General features: G+C 39.2%; 1 protein-coding gene across 4 annotated transcripts in view; it reads right to left on the bottom strand.

The window, feature by feature from the left end:
* The window catches only part of sh3pxd2b (SH3 and PX domains 2B), a 38,296-nt gene extending 14,253 nt beyond the window's left edge, over positions 1-24,043 (bottom strand). For 2 of the 4 annotated variants that reach the window (XM_010729339.3, XM_019264572.2), the window contains exons 1-4: positions 23,567-24,042; positions 19,862-19,942; positions 9,741-9,816; positions 3,468-3,544 (exon numbers count right to left, since the gene is read on the bottom strand). In XM_010729339.3, the coding sequence (XP_010727641.1) occupies positions 3,468-3,544; positions 9,741-9,816; positions 19,862-19,942; positions 23,567-23,638 (306 nt within the window). In that variant the 5' untranslated portion in view covers positions 23,639-24,042. Of the gene's footprint in view, positions 1-3,467; positions 3,545-9,740; positions 9,817-19,861; positions 19,943-23,566 lie in introns of all 4 variants that reach the window. The other 2 variants (XM_019264571.2, XM_010729340.3) reach the window with 2 other exon arrangements.
* Between the last annotated feature and the right edge of the window lie 1,080 nt (positions 24,044-25,123).

Raw genomic sequence — 25,123 nt, 5'->3', positions numbered from 1 at the left:
AAAATCTCCCTTTTTACACTAGCTTCATCTATATTCTGAAACACTGAAGCTAAGTAGCTGATTTAAGAGTTTTTACTGATGACCTCCAGAGGGCCCACCCAGTCCCTAGTCCTGCGGCCCAGAATGCTACACTATGCCTGAGGTCAGAGTGCATCCTGTACCGGCTATCGTCTCCTTGGATTTATTTCTCTCCTCGTGTCAGCCTGTGGCCCGTCCACTCATTACAATTCTCCCCAGGGAGGAGACGGGAGGGAGGCTCAGGGTACATTACAGCAAATTGACTTTATGGGTGTTCTTTACAGCAGGCAGCATTAAGGTAATTGTGTGTGTCTGTGCTTGTGTGTGTGTGTGTGTGTACGTGTGAGCGTGTGCATATGTGTTTCTCCAAGGAAAAATAGGTAATGGAAATGAGACATCTACTTGTGCATTCCATATGGTACAATAGATTGTGAGTGCATCTGTACACAGTAACTTTTCACATGCAGGGATTTCCAGCTGCCAAACACCAACAACAAAAGAGTTTTAAGATGTTAGAATTCTGCATCTGTTATATCTCAAATGACAAAGGGGTGTGAATGTATTCTGAAAATATATCAACTGGAGAATTTGCTGTCAAACAAAGACTGCTAGCCTCAGAATATAAGACAATTGAAGTATGATTTATGCAAAATCTTGACGCTATTACATTCTCTTGAACACTGATAATAAAAGGTCAAGTAGAAATCACTTTATTACTTCAATGGACTTTGTGATGTGATGCATTTCATCACGCTGTGTGACCTTTCTAGTCATCCTAGCTCAGCAGTCTTGCTTGCTTTTTTTATGTTTTTTTTTTCCTTTTCTCTTTTACCCGACTGCGTTTCCCGACTTGAATAAAAAACATAAGACTTTACAACCAGGGAAATTCCATATGAGTCAGGTTAAAGCCTCAGCTGTTCAACAGTAGGGCTGACTCAGCTCTTCCCCAAGAAAAACATGAAGTTTCACCTTGTCAACCTCTCTGAGTACGGGGGTGGATGAAAACTGCATTTTTTTTTTGTGCTTACAGTCAAGTTCAGATTTGTTTCACCAGTTGCCTCGATACCCAGAATGCACTGCCAACCCTGCATTCTGAGATCCGACCTGCAATGATGCTATCACGGGGCAGAGTGTTGTTGTTGTTGAATGTTCATGTGTAAGATAGCATTTGTCTCACTAGCTGGCGAATTGTGAGTTGGATTGTTTGTACTCATATCCACTCTACAAAATGTCCTCACATACTCTGAGTCATTTTATCCTCATAAATTACTGCTTTCAGACATCAGAAATCCTGCACACTGAGTCATATTTTTTTTATTTATTTTGTTGTTTTTCATGTTTTAATAACATTGGTCCTTCATAAGGTAAAAATAATGAATCTGATTCATAAATGTTGATATTTTTATGATTTTACTGAAGAAATAGAATTCCAACATGCTTCAGCCCTAAACCCTGAATCACAGTCATAGACCAAAACCCATTCAGCTCCACATCTAAAACAAACCTCAGCAGGTAAATACATTTTTTAGAACTTTTCACACATTTCCACAATAACACTGACTACACCACTGCCGTGCCTCAGCTATTCCTATAAACATCCACGCCCATAGACACGAACCAACAACTCCGTCCATTCCTCCCCCCCAATTTTTTTTTTTTTTAACATAAGTAGTTAAAGATGTTGCCTACACCAGCTGTACATTCCTTTAACCCCAGACGACACTTGCTGGACTAGCTGTACAGTCACCAAACCCTCCAGTCCTCAACATTGTTATATAAAAGCTTTCTCTTCACCCTTAGGCCTTGCGGATTGTTATTTTTATTCAGAAAGCAAGAAATGACAAAAGGCCTATCAGTACCATATCAGAAACTAATTTGTACAGTTATGGTTTTAATGAGGCTCTTTTTATGGAGAAGAGAAGTGATCCCATGATACAATAACACAGTTGGAAATACAAGGAGCAAATAGTAAGGGCTAAGTCAGGACTAACTTGTAAAAACATCTTCAGATTTCCTCTCCCTGAGAGACAGATGGAGGTGTGTATGGTTTAGAGGCCTTAAGGCCAGCCTGTAAAATTTTACAAAAACACAGTCTATGGGCTGTGGATGTGCTGACAGAAGCAAGCTCAGCACCAGCAAGCTCTTTGCCTTTGGCATGACCCTCTGCTGATAGTTACCACCACAACATGAGAAACAACAGCTCCTCCTGCCTGGTATGACTCTGTGGCTATCGAATCATAAAAAGTAATAACTTCTGGTTGTAACGCTCAGTCCTTGGTTACTGCAAATAAACAGTTTGCAACCTTAATTTGAAAAAAAGAGAAGAAGCTGAACATCAATCATAATGTGTTTACTGAGGTTGTTGTGGTTACATATCTGTCAAATTGTAGCAATTAGTTGCTAGCTATTGGCAGTTTTATGGTTGCAGTTCTGCTACAGAGAAGCCTGCGAAGGTTCAGTTACATTTTTTTTTCCTATTCTTGAGGCCAAGTGATTAATGTCTTTGGTAAAAAGCCATATAACAAGCTGGATAATGCAAAGGTTTTACATTATCTCTGTTTTAAGTGGAAAGAACTGCAATATTTCAAATGGTAAAACACATCAACACGTCTACACTCAAAAGTGGAGCTCACTCTATCTTTCTTCTGCCACTGACATCAACCTAACAGCATAAACACATAAATCCTCCTGTCCAGAGGGATCTTGAGGGGGTTATTGTTCATTTGGGAGGGGCAATGACATCTTCTTCATATTTAGTGACACAGAAACAGATTTCCGCTCATAAACTATTGATCCCTTGAGAGAAATTCTCCTTTAGTTTGTCTCTTTCAGCAGGGAGGTCACAGTCAGCTACAGATCACCTGGGGAGCTTTTAGTACACCTCAGCAGGGTGGATGCCTGCTGTCGCAAAAGGCTTGCACCAGGGAGTTGGCACAAACCACACAGTGGCAATTTCGAAGGCAAGGACAATGGCATCATTCAGCTGCTCTAGAACAATCTAATCCTGTAAATCTGGTTGTTGTGTAAATCTTGCAGTGTGGCTGTGAGTTTAACTTTTATGAATACAACCAACGTCTTTGATTTTTTTAATAGCTTCTGCATCTGTTTGACAGCTCAAATATCTGACAGGCTTTCAAATTTGCGACATTGACAAGAAGTTCCCCTGAAATTAGAGGGTTGGGTCGCTTAGTTTAATCCTGAATGTGCTGAATGGAACAGCGACTACTGTTGCTTATGTATGTGTGTATATATATATATATATATATATATAATAGATATATAATAGAAAATGACTAAGTTGATACAATGTGGGTGGGATATTTTTCTTTTCCCCGGACCACTCTACTTTCTGCCTTGATTTTAGCCCTTCGTGCTGAAAATGTAAACCGTCGCTGGTAAGTGGCACTTTTATGGACTACAAAAACAATAATGCATCGGTCAGTACTCACCCTGCAGTACTCGTTGATGGGTCTTAGTCTTTTCATGGCCACGTCTCTGATATGGCTCCTCCTAAACAGGATCTTTCCTGTAAAAATGTAGGAAAAACAGACTTAGAAGTCAGAAAAAGCCAAATGTATCATCGACTTATCAGATGTAGATGCTTTTCTATGACACCTAACACTATATATGAGGAACAGAGATCAGGCTACCAGTATTCCACAGCAAATAGCAGTACAAAATATATTCCGATCATCATTCTTTATAATAGGAATTAATTTGTCTGTACATACATACAAGCAATCCTACCAAATAAAAAAAAAAAACACTTTATTGCTTTTTAATTTCGATGATGCTCTTGTCGGGAGCGACTATTAAAAGTGAAGGGTTCACTCAAGGACAATAAGGACACAGTGGCTATAACAAAACATGGTTCGTGAATTAGCATGCAGACACAATACAGTCACATCATCAATAACTCTGACAGCACAATGAGGTGGGTAAGGAGCTAGGTGAATAGCTGGCCTTTCCAAGTCATGAATAAATGATTTTGGGAAAGCATATTATGTCTGCATGGCAGCTTAAATGCTACTCCACAGCTCTTATCTCCAGGCGCAAATAACCACAGGCACAGACGAGCGGGGTCGCCATAACAATAACACCAAATGGCTACAAATAGGCCTCTTAAAACACTCTTCTAACTTGACGGTATGCAGGAAATTTCAGAGGCAGCATTTATTTTCTTCTCATTTTAGCTGCTGATGTTTGTCCAATAAATTCACAGAGAGAGCTTCTAATGCAAACATATAAACTGGGCAGGAAGTTAAGGCAGAAACAAGATCCTGAAAACCAAAAAAAAGGGACATGTTTTGAGAAGTTACTGTATCACCACCATCAAAGAGTTGGTGGTATTTTGTTTCTGAAGCAGACCTGCTGAAACATGCTGAGCCCCCCCACCCCCAGCCCACATCTTCATTCCCTTTTTACAAAAAGATGACGTGCTTCCGTGACCGATACAGCTGAAAACCACAAATATTTGTCCTGTTTATTTGAGTGCATGAGTGAGTCAATGACATATTGATAAAAAAAAATGATGACACAGGCACACCGGATTGTCTGTGATCATCACAGTGTCTGACTATGAATATTTATGCTCGTGTTACTGCCTGTGGTGTGAATCAAGACTAAAGAAAACAAAGATTCAAGAAGGGAAAGACAGAATTTGTAAAGAGGCATAGACTGCTGAGTGGATAGATGTGTGGCGACTTCCTTGAAAGACCTCAGATCTCACACGTTTCCAACAATAAACTACGCCTCTGTGGTGTCTCTGACCACAACCTGATAGTTGACTCAGGTGTGTGAAAAAAACAAGACACAGAAAATCATATTAATACTACTCGCTTAGAGTATCAAAGAGCTAGATTGTAAATGTTGCCAATGGATAAGAAAACCTCATTTAGATTATTATAGCCCTGAAGCAAATACTAGCTGGTTGCTTATCTGAATTAATATTATGAATAGGCAAGTCAATCCTGCGGGAAAAGTTGGACCTTGAAAATAACGGCTGTTTCTGTTGCTCCTGTTCTTGAAGATTTTGTTTTGGAGCTTGTTTTTTCATTAGCCATGCCAGAGTAAATATCTTAACAACTACTGTATTGATTTTGCACGTTCATTCAACATTCATTCACACACACGGCTGCAGCAACCCTTCACCAGAGAGCAGGGGTATCACCTATTTTTTTCCCATATGACGCAAACAGTAAGATGGTGTTAATGATCTGTTGACAACAGGTTATATCTGTAAAATATGTCATATCCTTTCTAACTCAACACCTCCCGTAGCTGCATTTAAGTTATAAGTTGAAAGTGCAGCAGCAGAGATGCATGGACACTACAGGTGTGCAAGGTGCAGCAGTTCAGCAAGATAGCCGTTAAAACTGAACATTGCAATTTGGAACAATGGCATTAACTATATGGCTGTAGACTATATATATTCTTGACCATTTTACATAGTGTACATCAAAGAGTAATGAAGGAAGGAGATATAAAATGTGCAAGATCTGACCAGCTTAATTTCCCACCACAATAGTGCTGAGGAGAATAATATAGTACTACACGGGGGAGAATATTAAAGAGGAGATTAACTAGATAAAAAATGAAAGAAGAAATTCTAAATCTATAAAAAGGCGTTGGCAACATCTTGCTAGAGTAGCTGAAAGGACACTGTCTGGACAACTCAAGAAAACTGAAGAGATTTGAAAGTCAACCCCTGGATGCCTTATGTACGTCTCCTCCTCCCTCTCCCTCTCTGTCTCTTTCTTCCTCTCCTCCCTTCGTCACTCCTCAAACAGAAAGCTTTCTTGACGGTTTTCCAAAGCTCTCAGGGGTCAGGAGAGAAGCACTGACTCAACACTGCCCACTCTGTATGCACGGCAGCTCATGGGTGCAGACGGGAAAAAGGCTAGTTTGGGGGAGGGAGGAGGGAGGGAAGTAAAGCCGCTGCCTTCAAGTCAAGGCCGAGGCAGGGTATAAGCTTTAGAGCAAGCATCGACCAAGGGTATCAAACAACTTTTGTTCGTTGGGCAGAGCGAGGTAGATGGAGGGAAGAGACAGAGATGGCAACACAAAGAGGGTCGTTGTTACACACTTCACACACAGAAAGCTGTTCTCAGCAGTCACCTCTTAATCACTGGGATCACCACACATGAATTCCTCCTGGGGTTTTTGGGGGTTTTTTTTACCCTAATTTGGCTCTCTAAATGGATTTGGAGAAGCTAAAACCTTTACATAACACCAAAGCCATAGACTGAAAACATGGACTCTGGTCAGACTAAAGTGACAACTACTGTAGACCTGACAGCTCCCATGTTTCACTCCCTACAGATTTCACTTAAAAACAGAAACATTCAAGTTTACATTTTTTGACCTTCAGGATCCAGAAGAAATGTAAAAAATAATTGTAATTAGGGGGCTCAAGTCATTATACATTATACCGAATACTGGCTCTAAATAGGGCCTTTTGCACTTTTCACAGCCACTGTAGTTTTTCCTTCACGCTTGGACAAGGAGACATGTGGAGGGTTTTGCAATCTGCAACTACACTGCAAAACGTCATTAAATCCTACACACTGGACCTTTGAAAGGACTTTCCCTCAGCTATTAAAAAACTGTATTGTTTGCACTGTTTTGAAAAGAAAAGGTCTGAAACCTTAAATTCTATGGGTAGCATTAAGAGACATGAAACACTTGCAGTTAACTTGCAATTTGCTTAAGTTTTGACTTGACTTGGACTTGTCTCGAATGACTTGACACTTAACTTGAACCTATTACATTCACAGTATTACAAAATTTACAATAACAAAGATGAGATTTGACCTGGACTTGTAGGAGAAATTTAAGGTAAACTCTCACATCATTTGAGACAAATCCAAAACAGCTATTAGGTTTTGTAACACCAAGTCTCAAGCCACTTCTCAGGTCTTGTAATAACAAGTCTCAAGTCAACTCAAGTATTATCAGACAGTATTATCAGGTAGTTGATATTTGACTCAGGCCTTGAGATGTGACTTGGGCTCTATTTATCACTGGAGCGTTTAAGTGTGAAAGAATGAAATGTGTGAGTTGTAACGAATCTGTTCTTGGGTAAAGACCAGTTTGTTACTTGTACACCACATTCAAGCAGTCAAGACATGAACGTGGTATGAATGAGACATACCCAGAAAGTTTCTGTTTTTCTGTCCTTCACCAACCGGAGGACCAACTGGGGTGTGGGTTATTCAGATCCACAGAAACATTTTTGACCTGCCCAACATAATGTGCTTCAAGGCAAAAGAGATCCCCAGCCAAACAGACTAGCTAAAAAAAGTATGTACTGTATATCTATCATAAAGAGGAAAAGGTGGGGAAAAAGTCAACCCAAATTACAAATTAATATTCTACTTCTGAGATCCAAGTTCATGAAAGAATATCGCCTCTTTTATCATGTTGGGGCCCTAAAGAAACAGACCCACATTCCATCTTGGCTTTTGACTCGTAGTTTAACAACCCCACCTTTAGATAATTCTTCAAGAGCATATCAGCTCTTTTTCAAAGGCTGACCTGCTGACACTGCCTTGAGGAGCAGCACAGAGCTCTAGAGCGAACAGATCGAATTCATCACTTTTATCTAAATGTCATGCATGAGCCTAGGAATTTAGCATCGTGAGAGGTATTCAGATGACAGATGGCATACGGACACTCTGTACATACCATAGAATTTTGAGATAACAAAAAAGTCAACCACTTGTGTGGAAATGATGATAATTATTAAGGGTTGGGTTTAAATGAGCAAGTCTGGGATTCTATGGAAAATAAAGAACGGACTCAAAATTCAGAAGTCAAGTTTTTGGTGTGTAGCAAGAAGCAGCAGTAATTCTGCACTAGCCACTTTGCTGATGTGGGGATACCAAATAAGTAAAAACAGCTTGAGGCCTTGAATAAACCCAACTGCGAAGGGCAAACCACTTCCGTGTCTTGTTATGTTGGACTCAGCCTCCAGTCCAGACTGAAGTTTTTTTCTTGGCTTTCAGGAAAATTCAAATCTGGCAAATGTTAGAATCCTTCTCAAAGAGGAGTATGACCTGACTAGGGAACCAGGGATCTAAGACAATTAACGGTCACTCTCTTCAACCTCAATTTATGCAGGCACTGAGCATAAACAATGTTAGTCAGCAACAGTGTGCCACAAAAGCAAATAGTCCCACAGAAGCTCTTAGGATTTAGTGACTTCCTTTGGTTCAAATGGTCATTTTCTTCCACAGAAACCAAAATGGATGAAAGCCACTACCAACAATGAGATCTTCAGTTGAAGACAGGAAGAGAAAGCGAAGATCCTTCATGGGAAGTAGGGAGACATTTTTGAAAAGACAATATAGAATTTCAGAGTAAAACAGTAAAAATAGGAAGGAAGTAGGCAGAGTTTAATATACTGTAGATGTGAATGTGTAATAGTATCCGTGGTCATAGAATGAAAAGCAGTGTTTTTCTATGTCTCTTCCCCCTTCCCCTCCTCCTACTCAAGAGTTCATCAAACAGCTCAAGTATGTGTGTGTGTGTGTGTGTGTGTGTGTGTGTGTGTGTGTGTGTGTGTGTGTGTGTGTGTGTGTGTATTCTCTCAATGAGTTCCAGACCTGCAAGGCCACGGAAAAAAAATAAAAAATCCTATCCCCCACTCGTCCCAAGCCTGGTAGGGGAGATGTGGGTGGGGTTTTTGGGTGAGGCTTTCTTCCAAACTCTCATAAAGGATTACTTTCAGTAGGGATCTAAATCTCAAACTATTTCAAAAGTTAGTCGAGCACACCCAAAGCGCTTATCCCAAACAAACTTCATTGCCACTTGTACTTGTTAGGAAAGTAATGAAAACAAAAAAGAAGAAAGCATCATTTAGGCTAGTTTTTACACAAGATGACGATTCAGCCAGGACAACGGTACAGCTAAGCCAAGAAAAGAGCTCATAATGAATGTTATGCTCATGTGCTTATGTAACCATTGAATTTTATGATCACATGTAGATTATTCTTATGTCAAAATGGCAAATATTTTATGTTTCACCTCAAGGCTCAAACTCTAACCTATATAATTGTTTAATATGTCTATGGACTATATGCTTAGAGATCAGCTGAGTCAGCAGAATGTTTAAAAAGCAGATGGAAAAACCTATCCCTTCTCAGAAACTGTGTGGTTATGACCAATTATGGTTGCAGCAGATTGTTCTAGTTGGTTCTTTTATGTGCAAAATATTATGCCTTCAGCCAGTTCATTCACAGCCTATCACGGAGTCATTGTTGTCCACATTTTAACCCAATGCTTACAAATGTTTCTGATGGAGAAGTCAAAGGGAACAGTAATGAGACGAAGACACGACAATAGAGCAGGGGGGAACACGGTGATTAAAACGATAACCAGTGAGTTCACTGTTCATTGTGCTTTGTTATGTTTTGGCAGCATCTTATCACAAATAGGGCTGCCACTAACGATTATTTTCATTCACATTTTTTAGATTAGTTGATTTCCCTTTTAGGCTACAAATTTCAGAAAATAATGAAAAACACTCATCACAATTTTATCTCCAAAGATTACATTTTTGGTTGGCTTCTCAGAAGCTGGAACCAGCTAATGTTTGGCATTTTTCTTGGCATTACTCAATTGAATATAACAATAATTCTTCCTATATTCATTCCAAATAAACCACAGTGTGTGTATGTGTGTGAAAGCACCTTGGGGGATACTGTGGGCTTAACTCTTACCTGGTAGGAATGGAATGATCCTGCGCTTAGGGTCTTTCTGGCCTCCTTCCACTGGGAATTTATCCAGCAATTCCATCTGGAAAACCACAATCAATTCAAACGTATTAGCACACAAGGCATTTACAGTCTCCCATACACAAACACATAAACATACACTTCAAATTACACACAACAGGATAGATGAGGCTGGAGAGGAAGGGTTCACATTTTTACAAATCAGCAGTTCCTACAAGGAATTCGGCCAATAAAGTAAGGCCTGCCAATGATTAGGAATGTCCTGAGCAGATGGTATGGTTTTTCCTCTCTCCCTCTACTTCATATGCTGCTGCTGTTAGCAGCAAGGCACCGATGACATAGTGGAACATTTGTGTTTCCATAATTTTTAATGGCCAGGGAGAGGTTATACCTTATATCTGGTATATCGTTTCGTTTCTTTTGATTTTGTCTTTAGGTTGGTTATACTTCAACATGTTTTGCCTTTCTCAATATGTCACAATGAACTATATCATCATCATTTGTGCTCCCACATCTATGGTGATTCTGTATATAGTATAAACACATATTTTGCCAGTGAACTCCAAGTGCACACTCTCTTTTTCTTATACACTTTTCTGACAGTGGATTTGCACATTGCACTTCACTTATGGATTCTTGTATGGTGCTTGAAGTAAAACCACATAGAACCTTTAACCAGAAGACTTATGGTTGGGAATAAAAATACTCAAAAGTTTGAGAGGAGTGTTTGGAAGTTTTTTGAGACTAAACACAAATTACCGAATCCAATGCTTCAAAAAAGAAATAGGAGAAGACATTTACATTCCAAAGACTTTATTTGACTACAGGGGTTACATGGAGAAGTTAATGCTTCTTGGCTCTGCAGAACCAGCCAACGTTTGGTTGAATGGTATAAAGGAATACACCATTTCTTGAAGTAATAGCCAATGACTGTTTTCAGTTTACATGGTCAAACTATAAGCCAGAAGAAAGGCTCTGAAAGACACCACCAGGGGGGGTTCACTGTTGAGCTTGTCAGCTGAATGCTGTATTAATGAAATCAGAACATCAGGACATTATGTTACTGATAATTTAATCCATTGCCAGAACTGCCAGACATAGCATTGTGCACACACACATACATCCATATATATATTCTATATAATATATATATATATATATCTAGATATATATATATCTATATATATATATATATATATATCTATCATATATATCTATACTATATATATCTATCTATATATGTCCACACAACATACATCCATACAACACATCTATCTATATATATATATCTATATATATATATATATATATATATATATATATCTATTATATATATATATATATATATATTAACACACACACACACATATCTATATATATATATCTATATAACACATACATACCACATATACATTATACATTATATATATATATATATATACATATATATATATATATATGTGTGTATATGTATATATATCTATATATATATTATCATATATATATTCTATATATCTATATAATATATAATATATATATATATACTATATATATATATCTATTATCTACTACATTTAACTATATACACACATATATACATACACACACATCCATCCATCCATACATACATATATATCATTTAACATATATAACATTTAAAGGCGCTTTGGAGTTAGTTAAGCTTTAACAGAAGTCAGGGACAGGGCTATCACATAATACGATTAATAACATTATTTTGACCGTGTTCTGTTCATTGTCAACCTGATAAAGTGATACATCTATCAAGGCTGGGTTTCATAGAGGCATTTGAAGGTCAAAACAAACTGGCTTGCCAAATATCTAAACAGGGATGTTTTTCATCAGCTCCGTACCTTCACTGCCATGAGAGACTCATTTCTAGAATATGCAACACTGGCAAACAGGAATGTCTGGGTATGTCTACCCTCAGTGGATACATTTCAGATGTTTCTACAGTACGCACATATAATTTGTCTTTTCTCGACTTTAGATCATCCAACGAAAACAGACTTTTGGTCTGCTCTGAAAAGCAAATTTTGTATTTAGTTTGGTGATACAACTCATCACATATTTGACAAAGCATCCAGCTTGCTGTCAACACAAAACATAACTGACACTAAATATTCATAGTTTATCACAAAATATACTTTGAACATAAACTGTTATATCTGCCTCCTCAGAGGAAACTCCCTGATTTTCCATGTGTGGGTCATGAAGCATGAAGCATGTACGTCACTGGGTGGAGGATGTGTGTGCCAAGTTCTGAAGCAATATTGCCCTGATACTGCTGCTAAATGTTATTTTGCTATGTTTGATATATGCTGTACTTTCTCCAGTGTAATCGTGTAGTTTTCAAAATGAGTTTGTTTTCTAACAATATAAATTTAGTTAAGTAAAGTAAGTAAAGTTGTTATGTGGTAAATCTGAAAGAAATAATAACTTGGATTGAGCCGAAACTAACAGAGAGAGACAGGGGGAGGTGTAATATGAAGTCAGGTGATGGAGAGGTTATGGGAAAAGCATAAACCTGTGCCAAATAGTATTTTCCATTACTTTCTATGGACTGCCTCAGTCAGGTGCCAAAGAGGTGTTGTTGCCATAAAACAATGAGTGGCATAACACTTTAAATCACTGAAGTAGATAGATTGATACTTTTCTATTTTGAGGCAAACACAGATGAAATAACCTTTCCACAGTTTTTCCTCTTGCCACAGCGATCCAAAACCAAGACAGCCACAATAATAGTTAGACTGGTTGAGGCTAAAATGCAAAACTACATTATATATCACCCATGTATAAAACACCCACAATAAAAATAGGTATTTTAGTGAAAAAAAGCTTCTGAGTTAAATATAACTGTAGTGTGAAATCGAAACAGCGCCACCAGAGCCAGAAGTCTGACAGCTCCTGGATTGCTGCAGGCATCTGGATGAAAAAGCACCAGTCAGAAAAAAAAGGAAGAAATATAATATAAAGTATGTTCAAACATAACTGAGGACATAAGCCTATGTTTTACAGGTGATGTACATATCTTCAGCTGTATAGACAGACCGTCGTTTTATCTGCTTCACTTTCTCCTGCTCACATCCTGTGCTTTTTAAATACATTTGTTTCAGTTTGACTACTTGGCACAAAAGCCTTATTTCAAATACAAGGAAGTTCAAGAAAAAAAGAGAGACTTGCTAATGCTTTGGAATCTTAAAAAAATATATTTATTGATGTATATATGATTGTGTTTATCTTATGTTTTATAATGTATCATATGAGGACAAAGATCAGGTTTTATGCTTGAATATGAAGCCATATATGGACGTTACAACTTTGCAAATCTAAAACCAGAATATACCCTGTCAAAAAAAAAAAAAGACGTTTGGCTACAAAAATCAAGAAATGGAAAAAGGTGGGTGAGTGCACTGTAGTTTTGCATACATGGGAAGGCACAGAGGGAATTCAGAAAATGACAAAACAAAGCAGTGAACTTCCAAAGCAACAATCTGCTTGGCTTCAGAGTCATATGCTTCACCCATGACACAGTACCACCTTAAGAGAGACAGTATTTCAAAGAGACAGGCAGACTGAGAGAGAGACAAACAGAAGAGCCAATGCCCCACACACTGTAATTGTTCCCATGTGTCTGACTGTGAGCGCAGACACACCCAGTCTCTGTGTCTACTCCAAACCTTGTATCTACTCTGTAATCAGAGCCACTCAGACAAGAAAGGGCATCTGGAGAGAGTAAAGATGTCTCTTCAAAATACCAGTTACATCATGCACATACCATCAAATATTCATGCTCTACAGGCAGAAGGATGACGGGCCAAGGAGGCCACCAGTCAAGCTCCATATGACTTTCCAAGGCTATTCTGACGTATGTTTTAAATCATATCCACATGCATGTCACCTTTGTGCTATATATATTCTATAATGACAGACATCATGAGTAATTTGTGGACATCACACATTAAACAATAGTTTCATAAAAATGTTCACTGCATTATTTTCACAACTTATTTACTTGAAATTACCACTCATGGACTCATTCACCAAAAGCTAATGAAGAGATATTGCTAACAATGTTTGGAAGATGTCTAGACTTCCTGCAATAAAAAGGCAAAATTCAGTAAAGCTTTAATGTACCAGGGAAATAGAATAACAGGCTGAGTGAACACACTAAACCACTAATAAATGAACAAAAAAACAAACAAAAAAAAAAAACAGTTGAGTCAATGATTGTTTCATGTAGACCAACAATCAGTGCAGGGATTTAAGGAAGAACAAACCTTTCCATTGTCACATTCTACTCTGTTCATAGGCCCAGTAGTGCCATAAACTTTTAAACACGGTTACTTCATTTACCAAATTTTTGCTGATTCAAATACGGAATCTTCAAAGAGGCTATAATTTGTTAGTCTATATCCGCTTTAATCACACCATCAGCCTTCAAATAAAGGCCTAATAAAGAAGCTCTGAGACGCCCCCGCTCTTCAATGGGAGTATAAAATGAGACTGTAGAACAATGACTGCTCTCTTTAGAACATGTCTATTACAGTAGACCTCTGATTCTTCCACTAGGTCCACTACAGTACATTCATGCCTGAGGTCATTTTGAAGCCTTTGCGGAGAACAATACGGATACCGAAACTCCCGACATTGTTTGAAAGGCTGAGCTCTTAGTCCACTTGACAACAAAGAAATCATCCTGCAGTCCACTTATTCAACTGTGGTAGCTTTGGAAATAACTGGTAGGTTAACTTGATTGAATGGCTATATTCTGAGCATTGCTCTTTATTGAATTTCAAAAAGAATTATACAAAATATGACACATAAATAACGTTCTTTGATTTGTACTACTTTCCCTGTTTTCCTACCCCTCACAACCCAGCAGAGGGTAAGCATATACAGATAATGGATGGATGGATTTTTTTTCTTTAATATGTGCTCCTGTTTTAACAGACAGGTTCTCTTACTTTTATTAATACCCATTGCCTAGTTAGCATACTATATGCTATAAAAAAACACCAAGAGGACTCAGAGATGATATTGGCACTTAGAGTGTTCAATCTTTATGGTAGATATATATAAAGGTCATTTTACTTTTAGTTATTCCCTCTAGGACCATTCTCTTTTCATATATCAACCTCCAGAGAGGTCAAAGCAGAGGGTTAGTTTAACAACAGCACTCAAGGGTCTGGTTATGGCTCAAGTACACTTAAATAAATAAAATAGATACTTGACCCTGGATCGTTTGACAAATTTGACGATGTCCTCCCTGATCACTTGATAGGGGTGGGCAATGAAATAAAATCTTCTATCCTGACAAATGTAGTTGATGTATTGATGTAAAGTATGTTGTTGTGTACTGAGGTAAATCTGTTGATGGGATACGGACACACTAAATTGAACATCTGAATCGCAGACCAACTCAGAAAATCTATCATCACGATACATATTCCCTAACCCTACCCTGATGATAGAAACTGGTGAAAAGTATATTTGTTTAAAAAGTAATATTGTTTGGTTGAAGCGTTGAGTTTTGTTACAGCAACGTTGTAACCTTCTTAAATGCTATCTGCTCTAACCCCTAAGTTACAGGAGTTAGTCATTATACTCAAAAGTTGAGGTTTAATCACACATTTTGGACTCCTTGTCTCTCTGGAGTCATGTACTGCCTCCGTACCTCCCCACCTTTTACCTCTTGGTTGCTAGGGCACAATTTCCATTCATGCATTGATTTTCTATACTTATTCTATTCTTGGTCACCGTATCTGGAGCCTATCCCAGCATGCATTTGACAAGCAGCAGGGTGCACCTCAGACAGGTCCCCAGTCAATCACAAGATTCCAAACACAATTTTCCAATCTCTACTTATGGTATCGTCTAGCTGTAGCAGATGGAGGCTCATTTAGTTTCTGTCTGGTTTCCTGCCACCTAAAGTGGAAACATGCTTGTGATGAGAATAGCAAGTGGGTTTATTTGTGCCTGTCGTCTCTCAAACAGTCAGTAACAGCCATTTTCCTAAAATATAACTACTTCCAATCAAGGCTAGAATAGGAACAAAGGATATGTATTTCATTTCACATACATATGCAAATCATGCTGACCAATAATGATAATAATTAAGGAGCCAAACTGTGAAAAATCAAGACAAAGCTCCTGTTCCTGTTTCACACTTGGCATTCTGCGAGCCTGCTACAGTATGTAGAAACCTACCACTCCTCCAGCAGTCATAAACAAATGCATATGACTAAGGACATTTAAAAACGAGTGCTGTGATGATAGTTTCAGAAGTTTGTTTTTTCTATCAATTTTCAGTCAGAGTTTCAATTAGTCAATAAAAGATTCATTTACACTTTCATTTTAGTTCACACCATCTAGATCCCTAACACAGACAATGTTAACAGAACATCAGTGTATCCATTTTTCAGAATTCCCTAAACAAAAACACATGTCTTGGGTTATTGTTCCAGGAACAAACTGCGCTGCTTAAGGATAGATACAGTGCATTTTATTGTGAAAATGCCCAAAGTTACTGTGCACAAGAAGGAAATGAGCACAGTATTGTAGGCAGCTCTAAGTAAAATAAACTGTCCCCCTTTAAAAAAGTTTTGTTACTTGATTACTGCAGATGGAAAATATGACAGCTGTGCAAGCAGCGATGAGTTAGGATTTTTTTTTTCCGTCAGCTTTAAAGTAAAAGTGTATCCTGTATCTGAAGCTACTGGGAATGCTAGAAGACTAAGCTTGTGAAGTCGGGTGGACACATGTGCAGCATGGAAACATTTCTTAGTGACATGGAAATAAAGTTGCAAATCAACAAGGATGACCCCATGGCTAAAAATCTCAGCACTTTCCATCTGTCTGAAGCAACAGATCAGTCTATTTTTGTTGGGCACAGTGAAACAGAGGGGGGAAACCCCACAGGTTTGATGGTAAAATGCAAACTGCTCAGTTCCTTCCATCAGTATTCAACAGCTCTCAAGACGAAACACATACTTTACATCACATGCATTTATGCATAAGTGCAGGCAATAATTCTGTCTCACCATGGAGACCTTCACCAGTATGCAGATAATAATACTTAACTCCCTGATGCTATTTAGAGGTAACAGCTACATAGAGGCTCTGGTTGAAGGTGCTGCACGAAAAAGGTAAGTGAGAAGTAGCAGAAATATCTAGAGTGAGAAAAACGTCTGGCTCTTGGTCAAGTACTGTCAGGAAGTGAATGCTGCCAGACATGCAAGACATTGATAATTAGGGAGATGTTTCAGCCACGATACCAACCGTGTTGTAAAGCAGACGGTGCATTTGATGTGGTGTAGTTAATTCTATCCTATGCTTGTTTATCCCCTTCATTAACAGGTATAATATCTGGCAGGAGGATCATAACTGGGCGAGTTAGTACATCAGAACTGTAAAACGATGAAGGAATGCAAATTAGTATTAAGACTATAATTATCTAATGATAGCCTGCGTGTGTTTTTCTGCTTGTCATCAAGATTAGTGTCTGCTCAACCCAACATGGCCTGGATTTTATCTGTTATATAAAAACACGTGTCGGATAATGTGTCATCCAAATGTAAAATAAGTACATATGGATTGTCTGGCAGAATACAAATTTGCTTCATAAATGTAGAAATGATACTGAAGTCGGACTGAGTGAGTAAACACGGTCTGTGGTCAGTGATTACACAAAAAGCACATGTTGCCCTGGTTGAGCTAAGACATCCGCAGCTTTGGCCAGCTGTGTTAACGGGATGTGATGAATAACACTTCCTGTCTGGCTCTGAGGCTTTAGAATGGCCAGGGACACTTCATGTGTGATTTTCTTTTATGGCATCATCTTTTTTTATTCACATAAACCCCTCCTAAATCAATCAACAAGGCAACAGCATCGAGCCAAAGAAATGAGATGACCAAGGCGGACGGGAAAAGGGCAGAAGATAAATAAGATGAAAGGGGGTGAAGAAATGTTAAGGAGGAGAGCTGAATGACTCAATGACCAGGCACCTGGGATGACACCCAATGGTGTCAAACCACTGACTTATTCCTCATCATAGTCCACAGGTTAAAATAATAAAATAACCTCTTATATTACAAAAAACTAATTCAAATATATTCTACAAACTGCTGCCACAGAAAACTCGTATAATTCCTTTATCATAGTAGGGCTGATGAGATTTTCAGCATTCAAACTTGACACTTTTCTGTGAGAAAATACCACAGCCTCAAGGTGGCTTATAATGCATCAATGCCAGACCTAACACCAGATAAGAGATTGGCTTGTAATCTCTCCAGCTGAGTTTATCTACAACTCCCTCACCAGTGAGGGCCCACCCACAGGCTGTCGACACAGCATGAAGCAGCTGAATGGCAAGGCAGGGGTAAACACCAGCGGGGAATGCCCCTGCTGAAAATATCTCATACATGCCAGTGCCATTGATCCGATATTGTAGGTCAGTGATGTAATTTGTGCTTGGAATATGCTAAGGTATGCAAGAAACAAGCATGGAACAAGCACACAGATGACGATGTTTCCAGTCATTAATTAATGTGTTGCTAAGATGTCTGGCTTTCAAGTCTCACTTTCCATCATTTATAGAAAAGAAAGCTCCTCTCTCATTGATATTTGAAGTTCTCCCATAGCCTTAATCTTGAGCCAAAAACATCAAAAGCAAAGAACAGTGCCTGAATGATAAAACCAAATTTACTGGAGCACAAACTTTTGGAATCTCTCACCAACCATAATTTAGTTAGTTTCAGTTTACAAAACATAAATAACTAGTCTGAATTGGATATATGTAATAAGATAAGAATAGCTACAGAAGCCAATGACAAATGATAAAGCAACCATTCAGCCTAAACAAGTCCAGAACCTTAAATCAATTTTAAATCATGAATCCAGACAGACACACACAAACAAACAAGAAACAAGAGACATGGTTTGGATTTTAGACTATTTTAGAAAGGCCTAAGTAGCTATGTTGGCTCATTTTTAGCACTGATACAAGGTACAAGATAAGTACACTTTTAGATTGCCAAGCCTTCTTACATCTTTAATGAAAACTTTATACTTTATATCAATACACCACATCGTAAGTAATGAGAATGAGGGATAGAGTCTGGAGTTTCTGCAGGAGGAAATAAGCCCTTTAACTGTTGCTGCTGTTCTTTCGGACTGACAATAGTTCAACAACAGAGAGCACAGATGATTTACTACCTATTTAAATATGATAAAGAGTAAGTAAAGAGTAGGCACCAGCTCTTACTCTATGTTTTAAGCCAATCTGTGTTCATTACACTACAAACATTACTATTCATAGCTCTACATGCAATTTTCCTGTGGCATGGCCGCTACTACAGAGAGGTGCTACAATTAGAAAACAATTATGAGTGTGATATGAAGTCAATCTAATGAAATTAGTACTGAAAGAGTTTGCATTCTCCCGGTTAACATTGCATTTGCAGGCTCAGAAAAACCTCTGTGGAGCATTATGATTCTTTATTTCATTGCTCATGCTTTGACCATCCTAATCAATTAAAAGGAATTTAATCCAATTAGGGCTGACAGTATACTTCGCCTAAATCGACTATGTGCTCATTAAAAGCAGTTGCCATTCTGGGTTTCCTGGAGTCCATGCTCTCTAAGCTCAAATGTGGCCAGGGCCCTAGATCCATTACTAGGATACTAACGAGATTCCCTCCTTGTGCAACACACACTGCCAGTGTGACGTTCCAGAATGATTCAGACATTTCTGTGGTCATCAGTGCGGTCATCGCATTCATCATTGTCCTCTATTAACCTCATTGGGACATTTTCCGACTTCTCTCGCACAATATAATTACCAGTGTCATATGGGTGGAGCAGGGAGAGACTGGCTACAAGCACTAGGTCTACAGGAGCACAGTGCAGTATGGAGAGAGTGCTTCCATTCACTTCCTGACCCATGCTACTCCTCACTGGTAGAAAGGTTAAAACCTACCACACTACTTGCCCCCCTAAAACAACTGCACATGTGAATACAGTATAATGAGAAAATCACATAGCAAGACACACGAACACACAATTACACATGCACACACTTGCTCACCTGCAGGTCAAAGAACTTGCTGTAGCGTCTGTAAATGATTTCCGTACTGCCATCGCTCCAGGACACTTTGATGATGTAAACCTGGAAAAGCAAGAGACAAAAATAATTGGAACATGCAAACACACAAAACAGCCATTATTGTCAACCACCCGATCTTCCAAAAAAAAAACCCCCAGGGCATCACTCCTGACTCATAGTGCCAGGCAACAGTCAATGTAATCATCCGTTCACATGGACGCAATAGGGATATCCGATTATTTAATTTCCTAGTCCAATGGCATCACTTCCTGGACTTCCTAGTCCAATGGCATCACTTCCTGAACTTCCTAGTCCAATGGCATCACTTCCTACTTCACTTCCCGGTCCAGTGGCATCACTTCCTGCTAAAGAGGAAGTCGTTATCCTGCTCAAATGCACCAGATTTGACTTTGCTTTTAAAAACTGCAGCTCTTTAAGAAAGATTGTGCAAACATCAGTTCATGAGTTTGATGTGACACCTTTAACACAATTTAATGTCACTAGGGATGTAACGATACACTCAACTCACGACTCGATTCGAGTCACGATTTTTTGTTCACGATACGATTTTTTCCACGATTTCTTAAAAATCAAAATGAGCTACAGACAAATTCTGACCAAATAAAATCATCTTTTTATTTGTAGGAAAAAAATCTGTCTTTACAGAAACTCTCAAACAGTTTGTGTTCTTATTAGGGCTGCCAGCAAGCAGCTGATCTGACCCTTACCTTTCAGCTTGAAGTATGAGCTAAATGAAAATAAAAACAATTAAGATGATAGCTCATTAACCCTTTAATGAGAGTCCACGACGAGGTCCGGGCGCTGTAAACGCAGAGCCGGTCGCGGCGCACCACCTCGGAGGAAATGCGCCCGGCGGGGGCCAGCCAGCGCCGGGGAGAGGTCCCATGAGGGGATCCTCCCGCACCGTGCGGCCGTCCCTGACCCGAGTTTAATCCCCCGGGCAGACTGCGCGGAAGTTGCGGAGAAGTTGCGGTGATTGGTTAAAATTGCAACACCCCTGAATTCACGGGGATTCACTGAAGTTGCGTTGAAGTTGCAAATCGCAACATCGTGAATTCCTGGAGGGTCTGTGTTATGGTATCATTTACGGTACAGTCAGGCCTGACGCTGATTACCACTACTGCGCATGTGTGTAGGTGTGTGTGTGTGTGTGTGTGTGCAGCCACAACGTAACCTATTTCTAATTTTAAAAAAAACGAAAAAGAACATATCCTACTTCTCTCGCATTCACCAAGAATCACGATTCATTTTTTCTGTCAACCGATGCGAGTCGTCACGCATTTGTACCGACTTTAATCGTGTCACGATGTATCGTTACATCCCTAAATGTCACATTGTAAATTCATGCTTTCATGAGTGCCACAGACACTGTTAGAACACATCAATAAACCATTGCTCCCATTGTATCATTTGTGGCATTAAAGTTAAAATGTTAAAGTTAACATTACTTTCTATGATTATCATTATAGCATCTAGCCTAATTCTTTCAATCTAGAGCCAATACAAATCATTCTTTATGTTGTTCACTAGAAGAGAAGAGGGCAGAGGCAGGGAGGTGATTTGGAAACTCCCTGGTGGCTTGCTGTGTCTGGGTGAATGCTGCTGGCCCCAGTCCCAGACCTTCTCTGGCCTCGTTGTCTGTTTCAGAGCACTTGAGTCAGATATGGCCATGGACGGACCAACTACAGGATGTATTATTGGCCAGCAGGGAGGATGCCTTCATTCATACAGGATATTTATTCAGTGTGTGAGTGTACTAAACGCTCAGCAACAAAGACGGAGAAACCTTATACGCAAAAAAGTGTATGATGAGTTTTTTCCCCTTGCAGTGGTCAATGAAAAACAATTAAGACAAATAGGCTCTCTAGACTACAAATCCAACATCAACCCTGGTAAATAAGGCTGAAGCCATAGCTCTGAGAAAGAAAGGGAAAGCTATAAAATCTAATAAAATATATGCAAGTCTCATGGAAAGTCTTTTCTTTTCCTTTTTATATGATAGGTTCAACTCTGATGAGCAGAGGAGGTTTAAGCTGATTGTTATACTCTTAACCACGCCTCAGTGGCTGTGGAAGATTTTCTGCATATAGAGTTAAAAGAGAGTACCAGAGGCACAACACAACATGGGCTGCACTAGAGAGCACACAGACAGATGGAGAAGACACAGGACCTCGAGAACTCTATGTCCTTGACCACTAACACTCACAGCGGTATAAGGTCCGTTGGTCCCTCAACCCCAGGCGTCATTTTCACACAAATACGGATGCAAACCAACATATGCATACGAGCGCACACACTGGCACACGCCATGTACACTGAACTAACACGAACACCTGCTAAGGCCTTGGCTCTGACTGTTGGCCCTCTATATCCTATGATGTCATACGTGTTAAAACTGACTGTGTGCACTTTTGCGGTACAAATTCACCCACATGCATCCCCCGCCACTCGCTTATAGACAAGAACGATGAAAGCTCCATTGTTTAGAAATTGCAGAAAAAAATTGAGCAATGGCTCTTTGTCTTTCTGACATTCTTGTCTCCCACACGAGCTTTCCAGTAGCAGTGGGAAATGAGTCGAGACAAGAAAAATATCCACACGTTGAATCCTCGTCTGTCCCCTTTTTCTCCTGCGCCACACACAGTGATGAGACTTAATGAGATAATGACAGCATTATCACCTGGTATCTCTTGGAGGATATTATCACCTTCGATACTTATATCACCTTGAGCTGCTGAACTGTCACTAAATCAAACTAAAAGTGCACACGCTTCATTAAAACACAGCCATAAGCTGGACTAAATGAAAAATACAAATGCCATGTCATTAGGTACATAATGTTTTTAGCCTCTTCTTTGTTCAACCATTGCCTTGTGTTCACCTTAGAAACTCTGTTAGTTATACTTCCTGCTTGCCGGCGCCTATCAGTATGTTTTCCTGAGTAAATTGGAGAACCTGAGGCGTGACAAAGCTGACACGCTCCATTTGAACTCTTATCCTCGTTGGGATTACTCTGGATGGTTTGTGGACTGGATTGATTTGCCTATTAAAAGTTGTTTTCCAGGGACCTTTCCTCTATAATTACCCACACGTGGCAGCAGACATATGAGACCGCAGACTCATTTAGTGATAATACAATGTCTTATATTCACATACATACATGTGATAGTGAATGGATGATAGTCAATTGAAGGTATGCAGAGTCACAAGTCACATGAGCTAAATCCACTTTAGAAGATATTTAATGCCTAAATAACAACACTAACTGCAAGGAGGGGGGAAAAAAACTAAAATCTCAGATTCAAACAAAACTGATAAATCCAACATTCATTTCTTCAGTCTGCTCCAACCTGAAAACAAGACATGAGAACTCTTTGGGAGTATCAAAGTTAGTGTCTCCTCTTTAAACGGTGTGTATGGGTTGTTGGGGGTCTAATAAAACTGTTTCTCTATTCGCTGTGGTGCTAACGGTCTTCATAATAAAATCAGGATTGGTCTAAAGAGTCTGAGCAAGCATTTCCACTGGCTTGCCAAACTGTAATTTGACACTCTCTTTGTTTTTACTTTACCCGACAGGAAAGGCAGCAGGACTGCAATACAACCTCGATCTGTTGCTCACTTGGAGCGACAAAAGCGTCGCTGTTATGAAAATAAAGCGGGTCTTACGTAGTGTTTGTTCGGATTCCTCCGCTTCTGGACATCTTGCACTGTTACTTCTTGCACGGTGCGGCGCGGCATGATGTCCTCTTCTTTACGCCTGCGTTAGAAAGAAAAACAGAATCCCCCCTTTCTGGGTTTTTTTTTTTTTTTTTTTTTGGCGAGCGATTAAACCCGATTGAGAAAGTTTGCACGGCGACGCTTCTTTGTCATCCGCGCCGTTCAGATCCGCGAACCTGTGAATGCAACAAATGTTGTTTCCCGTAAAGCTGTCTACGTCAAATTTCCTGTCCAACATTCATCCGCAAAGAAACCAGAAGTTAATGATCAGTCGGTTCTTCGTTTTTCTTGTGCCTACTCCCGTCCCGCTGACTGCTCCAACCAAACTCCCAGCCTATCCCAGCTCGCCCACTCCCATTTCAGCAACTGGGACGCTTCATTATGCTCCATGGACCAACCCTCCAGCGTCACAGCAAACCACAGGCTGAAGGTTCACTGAGCCGGGTTCCAATCCGTTCACTTAAAGCTGTATCAACCTTACCGGCTGTGAATATTTTCATCCATGTCAATAATTAAAAAGTTCACTTGAATACTGTTAAACTATAGAGCATATATAAAGCTATATATAGGCTACACTGACACTTATTTGCTGCCCTCTCAGATGAACTTCAGTGACACCATCCTTTATGTTCAAAATGTGTTTATGTATAAGTAATCAACAGCATATGAACTAATCAACTCCCTGACATAAACAAGTGGATCATGTTAAATGGTTTTTCATACAATTGAACTGTCATGTTGAGTTGTTGAACTGTCAGGTCACTTTTGACCTAATGTTAACATCTGGAGTAGAAGTAACATTAGCTGGACATGTTTCATTTGATCACTTTCAGCTCATTTAAAAAAAAAGTTTTGAGTATTTTTTTTAAAGCTAACATCACTTTGAACCCAAGCTAATGTCAACTATTTAGCCAATACTTTAATCAACAGAATAACTAAATTATAGTTAACTTGTTCAACCATTCATCCATATATATACAGCTATTAGATAGTTTAACCTATGCAGCTGGCTATTTCAGTCTACATTAAGTTACGTTAAGGTAGCGAATGTATTAATTAAATAGAGATATAATATTTCAATTGAATTGAGCTAGTTCTTTCCACACAACCCTGGTTGATACAGTACTACACAATACTACACAGATCTGTAAAGCCATTTAAGGCACATTTGTGGTTTGGGGCCATATAATACATATGAACCTAAGAACCCAGTTCCAAGTGACCTGATCTATTTTTGTTTTGTTTTGTTTGTTGCACCCCACCATCAACTTTAAAAGCAAAAAAGTAAGCAACGGGCACAAGAAGGGGAGAAAGGACAGGAAGAGAGAGAAGAGAAGAGAGAGAGAGAGAGAGAGAGAGAGAAGAGAGAGAGAGAGGAGAGAGAGAGAGAGAAAGGGCCAGGAGGAGCAGGGCCGCCAGCACTCATACTTGCTGAGGTTGACTTGCAAAGACTGCATCACATGATACCCTTCTGTCTTTATGTGGTTAATGTCTCTGATTGTGAAA

Source organism: Larimichthys crocea, chromosome XXII (assembly GCF_000972845.2).
Source record: "Larimichthys crocea isolate SSNF chromosome XXII, L_crocea_2.0, whole genome shotgun sequence".
NCBI lineage: Eukaryota > Metazoa > Chordata > Actinopteri > Sciaenidae > Larimichthys > Larimichthys crocea.
This window is presented reverse-complemented; position numbering and strand designations above follow the sequence as displayed.